The 15,724-nt window shown below is 56.6% G+C and overlaps 1 protein-coding gene across 2 annotated transcripts in view; it reads right to left on the bottom strand.

Moving 5' to 3' along the window:
- ANO1 (anoctamin 1) overlaps positions 1 to 15,724 on the bottom strand; it is a gene marked incomplete at both ends in the record, with an annotated part of 160,308 nt that overhangs the window by 46,856 nt on the left and 97,728 nt on the right. Inside the window, 6 exons of one of the 2 annotated variants that reach the window (XM_082845375.1) lie at positions 873 to 1,007; positions 1,811 to 1,875; positions 7,866 to 7,907; positions 11,428 to 11,483; positions 11,971 to 12,036; positions 14,334 to 14,385. In XM_082845375.1, the coding sequence (XP_082701501.1) occupies positions 873 to 1,007; positions 1,811 to 1,875; positions 7,866 to 7,907; positions 11,428 to 11,483; positions 11,971 to 12,036; positions 14,334 to 14,385 (416 nt within the window). The remainder of the gene's footprint in view (positions 1 to 872; positions 1,008 to 1,810; positions 1,876 to 7,865; positions 7,908 to 11,427; positions 11,484 to 11,970; positions 12,037 to 14,333; positions 14,386 to 15,724) is intronic. The other variant, XM_082845376.1, reaches the window with a different exon arrangement.

Below are 15,724 nucleotides of genomic sequence, written 5' to 3'. Positions count from 1 at the left end.
CAGCCCCCAAGAGGCAGGGCCAGGGGCGTCCACTTTTCTATCCAGTGTTTTGCCCATCGGCACACTGTTCCTGATGGAAGTTAGGCTTGAAATCCTGAACTCATAACACAATCAGTTATCCCTGGGTCGGTATTAGCAAGTCTAGGAAACCACTAGAAAAGAGGGGAGACGGTGTCCTCAAACTCCCGCTGCTTGACTAACGTCTGGCTGCCATTTTGGGAGAACCACACCCGGCACGACGCCGGGCTGTCTCTGGGGTCCTGGCCTCCTTCCAAGAGCCCCCCACGCCTGGCCTACCCCTTGGTGAACAGTAGCAGTGCTATCAGCCCTGCGTTCAGAGACCGGGGCCGGTTGCACCCGATCAGCTCTCATGACGGTCCTGTTGCAACATCTCCCAAAGCCGCGAGGCCAGGGGACGCGGCACGGACACAGGGCCTGGCTGGCTGAGTGCGCTGCCCCGGGGTCTCCAAACGGTCACATCCGTCTCATTTCCTGACCACACAGGGAAGCGGTCAATTTTCTTGTCACATAATGACCGAGAACTAAATGGGAAAAAAAGCTTCAAAGAACGGAAAGGAGTTGGATGTTTATTTTATGTCTGCCTCTCGACAATAAAGTGTCTCCGGGGGCGATCGTGTCTGCAAAGGCCGCCCACACGCTCCGATGGCTATTACATCCTTTGGACTGGGCGGCTCTCTTTCTGACACCGCCTGGCCTGGCCTGTGACTTTCCGGGGGCACTGAGCGGGTGCATGGCGGGGCAGGGGTTGGGGTGAGGGGCCCGAGTCCCAGGGAGTTCGCTTCCTGCAGCAATAGGAACGCGGCTCCTTAGTAAGATGAGGATGTGCTCGGAGAGAGGGGCTGCCCGCCTACCTGGGGATGTTCTCATCGACGGTGGCCCATCCGTAGAGGAACACGATGATCCCGACCATGGAGGCGGGGATGAGCATCTGGGTGTAGACGCCCAGCCAGGCGAAGTACAGGCCAATCTTCTCCCCAAAATACTTCCTGCACCGCAGGGCAAAGCCAAACAGAGACACGCTCTCAATCCACATCAGGGGGAATAAATTACACCGTACCCCCTCCCCCCGAGCGAGGAGCAGCTCATCGGGGGGCCCCTGATTCTCTCAACCAAAGAAGCAGAGACTGGGGGCCCCCGAGCCAGGTCAGGTTTGGGGTGCTCTCTGCTTTCCCTATGGCAGCACTTCTCTACTGTGCCCCGAAGGTGGGCACATTTCCGCCTGTGATGCCCACGCTGAAGGACACCATGTCGCCCGGAGGCTGTCAGCTCTGTTCCAGCCCCGTTCAGCCCAAGAACAGGAAAAAACTCCAGCCCCGAGGCACCAAGAGAACCAGTCACGCTGTATGTTAAGCGTTTCTGGCTCCTTGATGGGCTGAGCGCTGGTCTGCGTGTCCCCATTGCCTGATCTGTTCGCCCCTTCCTGCCCCGGGATGGAGGTCCCCTCAGGAGATGACGCATTGCCCAGAGGGGCAATTCTTACAAATTCCCAGGCAGCTCTTTCCTTCCTTTCAACACAGAAAGAAATCACACGAGATGCCTGGCTGGGTCAAGCTGGACTGTGAATTTAGGGGGAGACAGTGAATATGACAGATAAGAGCCCGTCCCGCAGTGAATTTGAATAAACTGCTATCTAACTGGCTCAGTCAGGCTCCCGTCCTGCTGGGAGACCTTGGCTTTCCTACACAAACTCTTCAAGTTCAAACAGGCCCCCATGCACCGCACACTCAGCACAGTCGAAATGCACAGGGACATCTATCCGATCAGGCCTGCCCCCAGCGTCCCCTCTCACCTGACCAGGTCGATGGGCTGGTACTTGTAGAAGACCCCGTAACTCGCCCACTCTTCGTACAGGAGCTGGGAGAGAGGAAGTGGTGAAGGGCTGGGGAAAATGTAGCGCTCCCAGGTTGCTCCCCAGAACACAGAGCTGCTGGGCCCCCGCTGGACTGAGGTGTCTGCTCACAGCTACGTCATTCATTCATTCAACAAACACGTACAGAGGGTCAGCCCTGTGCTGGGTACCGTGGTGGACGCCGAGTTCTGAGCTGAGCACGGCAGACACAGCCCTGAGCCCTGGAGTTCCCGTTCTGGTCAGGGAGATGGACACGAGAAAATGGGTCAAAACTTTCAGCTCTGGTAAGGGCCTTGAAGAAGCCACGGGTGGTGGCGGGCTCTCCAAGGAGGAATAGGCTTATTTTTTTTATTTTTATTTTTTTTGCGGTACGCGGGCCTCTCACTGTTGTGGCCTCTCCCGTTGCGGAGCACAGGCTCCGGACGCTCAGGCTCAGCGGCCATGGCTCATGGGCCCAGCCGCTCCACGGCATGTGGGATCTTCCCGGACCGGGGCACGAACCCGTGTCCCCTGCATCGGCAGGTGGACCCTCAACCACTGCGCCACCAGGGAAGCCCTAGACTTATGTTTTTAGGTGACAGGGGGGATGGGAAAGAAACTTCTGGCATCATTATAGAGTCCTCACTGCTCACGATTTGATCTGGAATTGATCTCAAATGGCTGTCAGACACCTCACTTTCTTTGTAGAAAGACAGACCCACCAGGCTTTGCAGCAGAGAAATACCAGTGGTACGATTTTTAAAAGTTTCACGGGACGCAAAGAGAGCGCGATGTGTGTCTCCTGAGATGGGCTGTCTGATGAACACAGCTTAGTGAAATAAATGAAATCTACACACTCCATCATGCCCCAGGCTCTGGGCAGGATGGCAACGAGCTTGGCGATTGGAAGCCTTGTATGCACGCGTGGGTATAGGGTGTCCTCGGGAAGACGCTGGGTTAGGACTGCTGGTTTTAATAAAGAAATCCCATGCATGTGGGTAATTAATGCTTTACCAACCTTAACTCAAAGCCTACGGTGACACTGCTGGCTGGAGGGGAGCTGGGCCCCAGCTGGGAACCCAGGGCCTCGGCTGCCCATCTCTGCTGGCAGGAAGCAGGGGTGGGGGACGCCCGTGAGAACTCACCATGGGCCCCAGGTCTCTCCTGTACACCGAAGCTTGGCTGGCATCCTTTTTCTTTTTCTTAATATTTGGACTTAAAAACTTGGGGGTCTCCTATATACAGATTCTGCTGTGACCCCCAAACACAGCCTTTTATATCATCGCCCAAAATACTCTAGACTATGGACTGAATGTGTCCCCCCAGATTCACAGGTTGAAGCCTTAGCCCCCAACATGACTGTATTTGGAGGCTGCGTCTTTCCGGAAATAATTAAGGTTAAATGAGGTCATGAGGGCAGGGTTTTGACCTGACAGGACTGGTGTCCTTAGAAGAAGAGGAAGAGACACCAGAGCTTTCTTTTCTCCTGTGCACACACGGAGGAAAGGCCGTGTGAGGACACAGTGAGAAGACGGCTGTCCGCAAGCCAGGAGGAGAGCCTGCACCAGAACCCAACCCTGCCGGCACCTTGTCTGGGACTTCCAGCCTCCAGAACTGTGAGACATAAATGTCTTCTGTTTAAGTCTGGTATTTTGTCATAGCAGCCTGAGCTAATGTTACATTCTCCCCACTGACTTGGAAGATCCAGAGCTGATGGGATGGATTTCTATGCACAAAGATGCCTTCAACTGAGTCTCTGAAAATTAAAAATGTCTAAGAGGCTTGCGGGGACGGGGTCAGCTTCCCCAGACCAGAGAGTCAGGGGTCCCTAGAAATGACCTTCTAGCAAACGTTGCCATTTCCTCTCTCCTTCTGCAGCTCTGAAAATAATAGGAGAACAGAGGTGCTGTGTTTCATCAAAAGTCAGCACACAGGGACAAAATAAGTAGGGAGGAAAAAACAGGGAGGAGAATCACATAGAGAAGCTAAAGGCCTTCTTAACAAATGATGAGCGAACCTTGCTGTCAGAATCCTGGGTTTTGCCCGTTCTGGTCTTCACAAGAGTAGCTTTCCTTAGATTTTAAGTCTCTCTGTAAGTGGCACAAGCAGGATGTGTTCAGCATGATGCCAAGTTCTGAAAGACTTAATGGCAAGTCTAGCTGCTGGTGGGGGAGCCTCTGTAGCTTCTGGGTAAGGAACTGGGATGCCCAGGGCCTCCCCCCATCTCAGAGGAGAAGGGGTCCAGGAATTGGAGCCGTGCTGCCCTGCTAGGACGGTGGCTCTGCTGGGTCTGGAGTCGGTGTCCTGGGCAGCGTCCCGAGTGGGTGATCTGAGCCCCGCTGGGCATCCAGGGCAGACTCCCTCCCCTCTGAGCTCCATCACCTCCTTGATACTGAAGGAGTCTGTCCTTCCTCCCAGGTCACGGAGGGGACGCAGATGGGCTCATGCTTTGTGAAGCGAAGTGCTGGGGGCTTGTTATGTGCCATGTGTCTGATTACGCAGAAAAGGAGGAAAATCCTCTACAGTTTCACTCTCTAAAGGAGAGGCCTGGGCCAGTTCTGATGAGATCATGCAGCACCTCTGGAAAAGCAAAGCGCCGTCACCAGTCACCAACCGGGCAGCTTCCTCCCCTCAGCTGAATGGATAAAGATGTGGCACATATATACAGTGGAACATTACTCAGCCATGAAAAGAAACGAAATTGAGCTATTTGTAACGAGGTGGATGGACCTAGAGTCTGTCATACAGAGTGAAGTGAGTCAGAAAGAGAAAGATAAATACCATATGCTAACACATATATATGGAATCTAAGGGAAAAAAATGTCCTGAAGAACCTAGGGGTAAGACAGGAATAAAGACACAGACCTACTAGAGAACGGACTTGAGGATATGGGGAGGGGGAAGGGTGAGCTGGGACAAAGCGAGAGAGCGGCATGGACAAATATACACTACCAAACGGAAGGTAGTTAGTGGGAAGCAGCCGCATAGCACAGGGAGATCAGCTCGGTGCTTTGTGACCACCTAGAGGGGTGGGGTAGGGAGGGTGGGAGGGAGGGAGACGCAAGAGGGAGGAGATATGGGGATATATATATATATATATAACTGATTCACTTTGTTATAAAGCAGAAACTAACACACCATTGTAAAGCAATTATACTCCAATAAAGATGTAAAAAAAAAAGAAAGCTGAAATTTACACCATAGACCAGCTGGGGGAGCATCAGAGCAGCAAGATGGGAGGGAGGGAGGGAGTGGGGAGGAATGAGGGCAGAGACCCTGGGATGGAAAGGGAGGGAGTGGAGATTGCCGCGGGGGAGGGGAGGCACGGACAGACGCTCTGGACGGCTTGTCCTCATCATGCTGGTCACCCTGTTCCCGGGCCTCCCCGCTGGGACTGGCCACAGCAGGCAAAAGCCACCATCCCCTGAGAGATGTGGCAGATGGGGCACACTCCAGCTTTCTACATAAACCACTTTACCTCGGTGGACTTTTCTTCCTGCCAAGAAGAGAACGTCAATCACCCTGTAGCTGTCAGCGTAAGGAAACGAAGCATCAGATTTCCCGGCTATGGCTGGCAGAACTCTGGGGGCCCCTCAGTCTGTGAGCAGGTGGGAGGTGTCGGGGGCCCTGGGGCAGGTCAGCTGGGCACCGGTGGCTCTGGTCACTGTGACCCCGGGAGCCTTCCAGCACCTGGACCTCAGAGGGATCCTGGTTCCCTCCGCTGGCATCTCTCCTGCCCAGACCTCCCACCTGGGCCCATGTGGCTGGGCAGGTCCATCACAGCGCTGACGCTGTCCTTAATTACTGTGTATGTACTCAACCCTTGCTGTCTCCCCCTAGGACGGAGGCCAGGTTTGTCTGGTCTGTGTCTTCCCCAGCTTCTCAAACAGGCCAGATAACAGGTTTCCAGTAAGTAATTGTTGAATGAATGAATGAATGAATGAATGCTGGGCCAGGGCCCCGTGGCTCTCAGTGCAGTACAGGAGTGAGGCCACCTCAATCCACACCTGGAGTAACCCTCCCGCCCCCCAATCCTGGAGGAAGGAGCGCTTGGCCCCAAGGCCCCGAGCGTTTGTGGCCCGAAGATCAGGCCAATAGCTATGGCCTTGCTCAGCCCTGGCCCAGGCCTGCCTCTGCTGAAATATCCCTACTGCACCCCTGCTCTGCCAGCTCAGCACAGGACCAGGGCCTTGCTTGGCTACGTCCCCCCTTCTGTCCTCGGGCACTTGGGGCTCCTGCCACTGACGGGATGCCACAGATATTGTCACTGTGAAAGCAAAATACTCAGAACCAGATCACTTTAGATGCAGCGACCACGGGAGAAAGAGTTCTCTGAGTTAGCACACAAACATGTATCTGGGGCATTTCCCCTTCCTCCCTTCCTTCTTTCCTTCCTTCCATCCACCCACCACTACTCATCATCCATCCCTCCCTCCCTCCCTCCATCCATCCATCCATCCACCCGTCCATCTATCTGTCAGTCCATCTGTCCACCCATCCACCCACCCATCCGTCCATCCACTCGTCCAATACTCCCTGATCATGGACCAGTCTTTGTATTCATGGCTGGGACATAACGTTAAGTGAGGAGAGCGGGGTGGAAAGTGGGCCGCATTCCAGGCAGAGAGCTTTTGGGTCTGGATAAACCTGGAGCTGTCTGCTGGGCCGGCACACTATAGTGCCCAGTAAATCGTTCCTGAGTAATAACTGAATGAGGCAGTCTTGGCACTGACGCGACCATCGGCCAAGTTGTCTTTAGATTAGAAAGGCGGCAGTGCGGCTGCAGCATGGGGAAGAGGGTGGGAGATTAGGGCGGAGGGGCCTGGGCCCTGGAGGCTGAACGGCCAGAAGAGGGTCTCTGTGGAGGAAGGGCATCAGGCAGTGGCAGAGGGCTGCAGAGGGACGAAGGGGGCTGGGCTCTGAGGCCAGGCTTGGTGCAGGGCAGGCCCGTGGACGGGATGGAGGAGATCTGCAAGTCACGGGCTCTCAGACGAATGCCAGATGTTACACTAAAAATAACCAAATATGTAATTTTTGCGCTAAATCAGATAGCATCTTCAGCTGGATTCCCGGGCGGGCGGGCAGGCAAGTTGTATCAAGTACCGGAGGCTTAAAAACACATGTGGGGGGCTGGAGGGAGGTGGGAACAGAGCATTCCACACGCAGAGTCTCCTGGGCCTTGCAATTTGGGACAAGGCCTCCATTGTGAGGTTCTCAGGGAAACATCCCTACCCGGCACCTTGGAAGGATCCGTTCCTGGGGAGCAAGAGATGGGACAAAGGGGGCTGAAAGGAACGCAGAGCCCAGGGAGGGCTGCTCCCTGAGGTGAGGGAGGGCAGGGCTTGTTGGGGAGCTGGGATAGGCTCATGTGGAGGCAGGGAGGCTGGGATCCGGGTGTGGGCACGCGAGGGAAGGAGAACTGGCTGTGGTGGCGTGGATGTGGGGTGGGTGCAGGACTAGAGCTTCCTGAGAGCCTGGGTGGGTGGAATTAGGGAGAACCACTGAAGAATAAAGGATCACTAGACATTTCCCAAAGTGTGTCTCATGGGACACCAGCTCCATAACTTTCCCATTAAAAAGGGTTCCAGGTCAAGTGAGTTGGAGAAACTGGCTTGACCACCGTCCATCGTGTTCCCGTGTGCTGCTGGGGGCTGGTGCACTCCAGGTGCTGGCCCCGTGGCTCCCAGAGTTACTCTCCCGGAAGCCAGGCAGGATTAGGCCAAAGGTCGGCAAAGAGCCCTGGAGGTTCTGACCGATCCAGTGAGACATGGGTTTGAAGCTGCCCAGGTCAGTGCAGGAAGGAAGGGCAGGCGGGGGGCACGTCCCTTCCCTTCACACGCTCAACCTGCCAAGGATGCTTTTGAGAATCAGAGAGGAAAACAGTCCAACGAGGTGAGTTCACCAACCTGCTCACTCAGATGTGGGGCTGCAGTGCCGTGACCCCCGAGCCCTGTCCCCCGCTGGCCCCCAGACCCCCAGACCCCAAGGAGCGGTCTCCCGGCTCTGTAGCACATACCTTCCTGTCGTTGAACTCCACGTTCTCCCCTTCATAGTCTCCCTGTAAAGAGAGAAAGGTGTCTTACTGTCCTGTAACCTTTCCAGACATGCACTCCAGCTGCCCCCACTACGCAGGTGAGCTAGTCCCAGGACAGAACTTCACACAGTGCGGAAGGGCGCCCAGGCCCCCTCCTCCTAGGATAAAAAGTGTCCCGGGAAAGCCCGAAGCGCCTTCCCCTCGACACAGAGACGACGTCCAGGATGGGAATGCGGTCAGGTCCTTGGAACTGGTGACACAGAGGAAAGGGGGCTTCAGGGGCTGGAGGGATTGTCCACAGGGTGAACATGCATCCCACTCTGCCAGGAGGGTCCTGGCGTCTCATCCCAGGCCCCACTAGGGTGGTGGCCCCTTTCCTCTCAAGTGTCCCAGGAGGGACCATGAGTTAGATGATCCCAGTGTGTACAGATCGGTGAGTCCAATGCTCCCATTCTACAGATGGGAACACCGAGGCTCAGAGGAGCAAACTGACATTCCTGGGAGAGACAGAAAAATCCGGTCAGACCTGGGGCTTGGATCCAGGTCTCCAAATCCAATGGAAGAGAAGGAGTGTCTAAAGGTGGAAAGCTAGCCCAGTATTCCAACGGGTGACACTGATGACTAGAAGCCTGGCCAACCGGTCCTGAGGACTGCCGGGCAGATAAAGCCCTGAGGGCTCTGGGAGGTCTGCCTGGTGCCCGCTCCTCTCACCAGCTCCTTCCGTGACCCCCCTTCCGGCCCCGCCAGCCCCCTCCAGGCGGGGAGAACTTGACCACCAGCTGGGCAACCGATTCCTGTGGTCTTTGCATGAAGATGCTCTGGGAGCAGTTTAACCAAACTCCCCCCCCCCGGGTCTTCAGGGGCCCTCTCCACCCAACCCAACCTATCCCCTTCCCAGAGTTTTCCCTCTTGTCTAAGATGGGCCCACGATTCCAGCAGCACCTCATTTCTGTAGAGGTCAGCTAGCCGGTGACCTTGAAGGAGTCAGATGCCAACCAGGAAGGAAGCCAAAAAGCCACCCAGCAGTGGCTGAAACGCCAAGTCCTTCTCCGGATTCGAACGCTAGTTATGGAGTAGAAGGCTCTTCCCCTATGTGCCGTCCTAACAGGCTGCTGTCTGCTTGGCAATGACCCCGGCCCCTGGCCCGGCAGATGCTCTCGTTGAATGAATGAGTGAGTAAGTGAACGCAGCAAACAAGGCCCTGGAGAGGGTGGGATGCTCTGGGCCACGCCCTGAGATGCGACCCAGGACAGCTCAGGGGTGAGAGGCAGATGGCGAGAAGCGCACACGCGTGGAAGGGGCCTGCTGCCTGCCAGAGGCCAGGTGCAGCCTCGCGACAGCCGGCATCCTCTGTTTAAGGCGTGGGGTCCACAGGGCTAGCTTCAGAGGATTTATCTCCCCAGATATTTGAGCATCAGCTTTGGTACTTAACGGGGGGTGTGTGTGCATCAGCTGTATGGAAAATTCATGGATGTAAGATCTCATATTCCCTCGAGATGACCGAGATAGATCCATCATCCCGCTGGAAAGAGCCTGGAAGCAGAGCCAGAGGATCTGGGCTCCACTCCTTGGCCGTGTGCACGTGGGCAAGTTGCTTGAGCAGCCGCAGCCTCAGTTTCCCCGTCTGTAAAGTGGGAACAAACCCCGCGTGGCGGGCTTCCCTACTGCTGTGTAAGGGACAAAGACGATGGTGCGCAAGGAGCTTCTAACATGAGGATCTTGGAGGTGCTTTTTGGGGGCTCAGTGGAAGTCTTGGACTCATCGGTTTAAACTGCTGCTAGAATTGATTCCTAAGACAAAGGTGGCAGCGAAGCCTGAGAAAAGGGGTGCATCGGCCTCCAGGGGAGGACGCAGGGGTGGTGCAGCCAGGGGTGGAGTAGCCTGTTGTTAGCCAGGGCTGGCTTCTGGCCCAGCTCCTCCACAGGGGCTGTGTGAACTTGGGCGAGTCACTAAAGCTCTCTGAGCCTCCGTGTTTGCACCGGATTAAAGGAGATAAAGCTCCTGCTAGACACAGTTCTTTGCGTACAGTAGGTGCTCAGGAATGTGGACCTTTCCCCTTTCCCTTTCAAGACTTAAAGGGCTGAATCAAACAGGCAGGGAGGCCCTGAAACGTTTCGGCTTCTGTCCCTGACGTCTTGGCAGGAGTGACAGCTCAAAGGCCAAGTAGGGCTGAGCAAACCTGAGCGGCACAGATGGGACGGATGAGCGAGGCGCCTTCCAGGGAGAAGCCGGAAGCGCCCGCTGGGACCTGCGGGGTCTGAGTCTTCCCTCGAAGCATTCATCCCGCAACAGGCCAATCACCAAGACACCTGGACTTAACCCCGCGCTGCATTTATTGAGTGCCTACTAGATGCAGAGGCTTCCACGAGATGCAGCGTAATGAACGGCGGCCCAACAGTGTTGTCTTTGTGGGACAGGGAGCATGGAGGTCCAGAGGGGAAGACTCAACCGTGCCGGGGAGGCGGGGAAGGGAAGGCTCCATGGGGATGCTTTGTTGGCCCTGGGGAGGGGTCGTCCAGGCAGAGGAGGAGGGAAGAGCACTGCAGACAGAAGGAACAGCATGAACAGAGGCACAGAGGTGGGAAAACGGGATCAGTCGAGCCCACATCCTTACAGTGAGTGACGGGGGACTGCGGCAGGTCGTCTGAGCATCCTTCCCTCTGAGGCTACGGTCCGGGTGGACAGCCCTTTGCTGTCTGGCCCCACCCCCCGTTCGTCCAGCGTCTTACTGAAAGCCCTTCTGTTTCTGAATTCCTGCTAACACCCTCTGCAGCCCTGGCAACTGGACAGGGCAGGTATTATTTCTAACTTGCAGATGGGGGCACTGGGGCTCAGAGAGGACAGGGGCTGCCTCTGCTCAAGGTCACAGAGGCGTGAGCGGCCAGGACTAGAATCTGGGTCCCCGGGCCCCCATGCCTGTCCTCTCTCTCTCCTAGCCTTTGCAGTAACGCACATTTGGAAAGTTCCAGAGATCCTCTGTCCGGAGTTCCCACACTGCTCAGGCCCCATGGCCCATCCCCAGTGCCCTGTTGAACTCTAGTCCTTGTTTCCATAGAGACAATAAGAAGAGAATCTTCTCTCTCTCTATCCCAAGCCAAGACAACGCGGCCGTGGCCACAGGCTATATTTGTCAGGGGGATACCAGTGGGATTTGGAGATTCGGCTCAGGAAACTGGCCACTTGCTCTGCAGAAATAGATACAAAACAGAGCTCTCTGGTCATTCTGCCAGAGCCCGGGTGGGGTGGGGTAGGGGAGACGGAGCCAGGGAAACTTCTTGTGGACCAGCTGGCCGTGAAGTTCAGATATGGCCGTGCAGAGTTTCTGCCACAAGTGCCCCTGTCTTGGTGGAATGATTTAGTAAGCATAGATGGCTCTGTGTGTGACTCTGGTCCCCACCTGGGGAACCAGGAAAGGCCGGGAGCGGCTGACATTCACAGGAGCGCCAAAGCAGGAAGCCTCGACCACAGGATAACGAGAGGTCCCTCGGGGTTTGGAGAATCAAATGACGCGCAGAGATGAACTATGTTTGTCAAGGTTACTTACATCGTGCAGTGGGTAGGCTGCCGAGTAAACGCCATTGGCCAGCAGGCTTGTGATGCCTTGAAAACAAAGGCAGAGAGAGGATTACGGACCAGGCCGGTCTCCAACGGCTCCGTGTTCAATCAGAGCGGTCCCAGGGCTGTCTCAATCACCGAGAATTTTCTCAAAGCGAGCCACACCTGGTTGCACAGAGCCCGACCACCTTTCTGGGGTTTCCTCCCCGGGTTCGACTAGGAGATGATAAAAACATGCTCTATTGGCAGAATTAGGAAGACACAGAGGAAACCCCGAGAGGAAGTTACATCTGGGAGGAAGGAGGTACCCCCAAACCTGCGATTCACCAGCTACCCCCGCCTGCTGGAGGGCAAACCTGCAGGTGAGGAAGGGGGATTGTAAGTGGTTAGAAAAGCTGAATCATGGGAAAAATATGGATGGAAAAATTGATGGTGTCAGAAAACACACATACAATTTGGAATTAGATTTTAGGTTGATTGGAAAAGCCAGAGAGGAGGCCTGCGTGCCCCACGCGGGGGCAGAGGCACTTACCGTATTTACCACATTTTCGCCTTTTACTTAAAAGGGCAGAGTCCTTCTTTCTTCCCTCTCCTTGCCCTGTTTATACATCCGGCTATTAGTTACATGCAAAAGGGCCTGAAAGGATCAAAGCTGCATTTGGGGGGCAAAGCGCTCACTCACAGTCCAGCACTCCTGGGGGCAGGGGAACGATGGCCGGGCCCCTTGTTTGCTGCCTGAAGCCCCGCGCTGGGAGCAGGATAAAAATAACCACACCTGCACCTCCTAGAATCCAGAGGTGTGGGCTCGGGCACCCAGCCCCAGAAGACAGCGTCGTGAGGGGGTAAGGCAGAGCCCGGCCACGCATGGGTCTGGGGCTTCCCAGAGATCTGATCTTGCTTCGCACACATCCTTGGGGGCCAGGGCTGCCCAGGAGCTTCCACGAAGCCCTTTGCTGGTCACAGAGCCCTCTGCCTGGATGAAGAGGCTTTCTAGGTGGTAAGGGGGTCAGATTTTTCAGTGGCCTGGCCAGCCCACTCTTGACTACTCTGCTGTGACACTGGCGGGAAAGGCACTCCCTGAAATCCACTTAAAAATAGACCATCTCCCCAGCTAGTGATCTGGAATGGTCAGGGCACCTAGGGACACTTAGAAATCCAAACCGGAGCCAGGTGGGAGCTCGTGGCCAAAGCCCCATGAGTGGAAAGTTCAGCTGCAGTAAAAAATGAACAAGGGGCCGGATTCAGATTCACTGGGCCCCCCCACTGCCCCTAGAATGCTCACAACACTGTGCTGCCACAGGTGCGCCCTCTACCCGGAAGCCTCACCCCTCCAATGTCATCTCATCAGAAGGACCTCTGATCACTGGTTCTACATCCCCCATCACTCCCCATCTCCCTCAGCCTGCAAGATTGTCTTCTGGTTTACCTTGTCAGCTCTCATCTGTTTCCATCCTCCGGAATGGAAGCTCCCTGAGGGCAGGGACCTTCCTGGCACAGAGGCTCGTGGGGGACTGAACCCATCCATGAATCTGGAGGTCAGGAGGGCTCTCAGACAAGGCCAGTGTGAAATGGGGTGCAGAGAAGGCCCCCCATCTCTCTGCTTCATCACTGGCTCTGGGAACCAGCGCTGCCAGGGAACTGGCCACAGCATGGCCCGGGGCAGGGATCAGCTCAGCTGAGAAGGGCCAGACCCTGGACTCTCTGCAAACCTTCACAGCGACCGCACGAGTCTCCACCAGAAGGGACCCCACGGGGGCGCTAAAGGGAGACTGACTTCTGAGATGCATCGCTGGGACTAGACCCAGGCTTCTCCCCACTTCTGGTGGCTGGGGCCCCCCTGGAGGACCTTGCTCCATCGGGGACAGTTTTCCTGGCCTCCTCTCGACTCCTGAAAGTGTGTCCCCTGCCACGACTTAGTACACGGGCTTAGAAATTTCAGGCCCAGAGGGTGGGCCCGTGACTGACCACTGGCCACCCTGGGCAGCCTGGCTGAGCATGGAGGTGTCGTTCCCCCCTGCCCCGCTGCATCCTGGGCCTGCCCCAGACTTCAGCTGCGAGCATCTGAGTCCTCCTGTACTTCGCTTCCTTCCCTCCCGGGAAGCCAATAGGCGGGGCATCTCTCCTGAACCACAGGCTCAGAGCTTCAGATGCTTCCAGAGCATGAAGGATTGTGCCATGAGCTCCGCTCTCAGCGGGGCATAAAGCGGCTCAACAGGAAGGGGGGAAAGACCGGGAAAAGGCCTCACTTTGCCCTGAAACGTTTTGCAAACGTTTAGCAAACTCAGCCTGCGGCGGTGGGCAAGGGACCTGCATGGCGGGGCGCGGGGCCGGTGGGGGGGGGGGGGATGCTTCCCTCTGCACGCTTTAATCGAGAAGGTTTTGCACCTGTGGTTGAGGTGGTCTGTAAACCGGTACCCGAGGAGCCCAGCGGGGCCAGTTTTGCGGCAGGTTCCGCCTAAGGGCACACGTCGAGGGGCACCCCTTCCAGCAAGGCCGCGGCCCGGGTGGGGCACCTTCTAGACTGTGTGTGTGTCTGGCTGCTGCCCCGGCTGGAACCCTAACTACCTCCTCCTGGACTGTGCAGGTCAAGAGAGGGTCGGAACCCCTCGGTCACCCTCCAGTTTCCAGCAGCCAGGATTTACCGCCTCTGCGCTGAGAGGCTCCACAGGCCGCCACAGATGCCTCAAGCCAGGGAGGAGGATCCTTTCGTGCTTAAAAGGGTCGTAAAACCGCCCCTTGGTCCCGGAACGGCCCTCCTGCCTGAGACTGTTACACCAGCCTTAAATCAAAACCCTCTAAAATCCCCAGGCGGCCACCCGCCTCCCACGGAGAAGATGGAGCGGCAAGATTGCGCCGCGAGAGGAGCGCTGAGCTCGAGCCCAGGCACGCCCTTACCCATGCTGTACTTGGCTTTGGTACACGTCGTTCTCTTCAGGATTTCGTAGACCTGTTGTGGAGACAAGGGGGGGACCAGAGCTACACCATCACGGGTCCCCGGGAAGGGAGGTGGCGACCGTTACCAGTGCCAGCCTCCTGCGTGCCCCAAGGATGCGGTCAGGATTGGCGTTCTTGGGGACAAGGTCACCTCGGAGGGCCCACGCTGCGCTTGGGCGCAGGAGTACGGGGGTCCTGTGCCCTCTGCTGGTGGGTTTCCGCCCCTTTTGGCTGAGAGGTGAGCTGGAATGCAGAGGCATGAGGACTCCGCTGACACGACCACTCTCGGGTGTGGCCCTGAATGTTCTAGAAACCTGTGCCCCTCTTACGAACAAAACACTTCACTTCGCCGCCTCAGGAGCCCCGGCTTGGGGGTCTGCCTGCCTGGGTCTGCGTCCTTGTAGCCGTGTGGTCTTGCGCTAACTACCTCGTGCCCCGTGCCTCAGTTTCTCCACCCACAAAATGGGGTGAAAAGAGTTGGCCCTGTGCCATAGACGCGTGGGTCAGGGCACTCTAACCCCTCGAGACTCCCCCGAGGTCCCACCCTCCGGTCCCCCAGGCCCTGGGCCATCTGGCCTTCTCTCCCCCTCTCCGTCCGCCCAGCCCTGTCCCAGCAGCCTGGCCCCCGGGCTGCCCCCTCACTCGCCAGCCCTCTCCTGAGGCCGCAGGGCCTTCACCACGGCTGTTCCTTTTGCCAGAAGTGCTTCTCCCCTGAGAGCTAAATGGCGACAGAGCCACCTTAACGAACAGGTCACCGGGCAGCCGCCGTCCCTGTTGCTCTGCCTTCTAACTTCGCTCTCTCTCTCTCTCTCTTTTTTGGCCGCCCCACTCGGCTTGAAGGATCGCAGTTCCCTGGCCAGGGATGAACATGGGCCCTGGCGGTGAAAGCGCCCAGTCCTATAACCACTGGACCTCCAGGCAGTTCCCTAACTCTGCTCTCCTGTCCCGGATTACTCCTCCCCTGACCTGTGCCTGTTGCCTCCCTCACCTCCTGCCCATCTTGGGCAGACACCACGTGCTCAGTAACTGACTGATGAATGAGTGAATGGATGGATGACCCCGTTAGCTGGCTCTCTCCCTGGCATCTCTTGAATCTAATCAGTGGCCTCATCCTGACCTTGCTGATTCTCCCATAACCACCTCCTCCCTTCCACGTGCAGCCACAGCCCCCCTTCACAACCACCCCTGTGATCCCACACCCACCCTCCATCTGCCCTTCCACGACTGGCCACTGGCAGTGATCTTTCTAGGACCTTGGTCCACAACCATCCATGGCTCCCTAGTGCCTACAGGCTGAAAATCCAAGTCCTAAGACCAGCACCTCAGGTCCTTCCCCATTGTTCCTTGCTGAT

The sequence above is a fragment of the Leucopleurus acutus genome (assembly GCF_964270905.1).
Source record: "Leucopleurus acutus genome assembly, chromosome: 8".
Lineage (NCBI taxonomy): Eukaryota > Metazoa > Chordata > Mammalia > Artiodactyla > Delphinidae > Leucopleurus > Leucopleurus acutus.
Note: the sequence above shows the minus strand (reverse complement) of the source record. Positions and strands in the feature narration are given on the sequence as shown.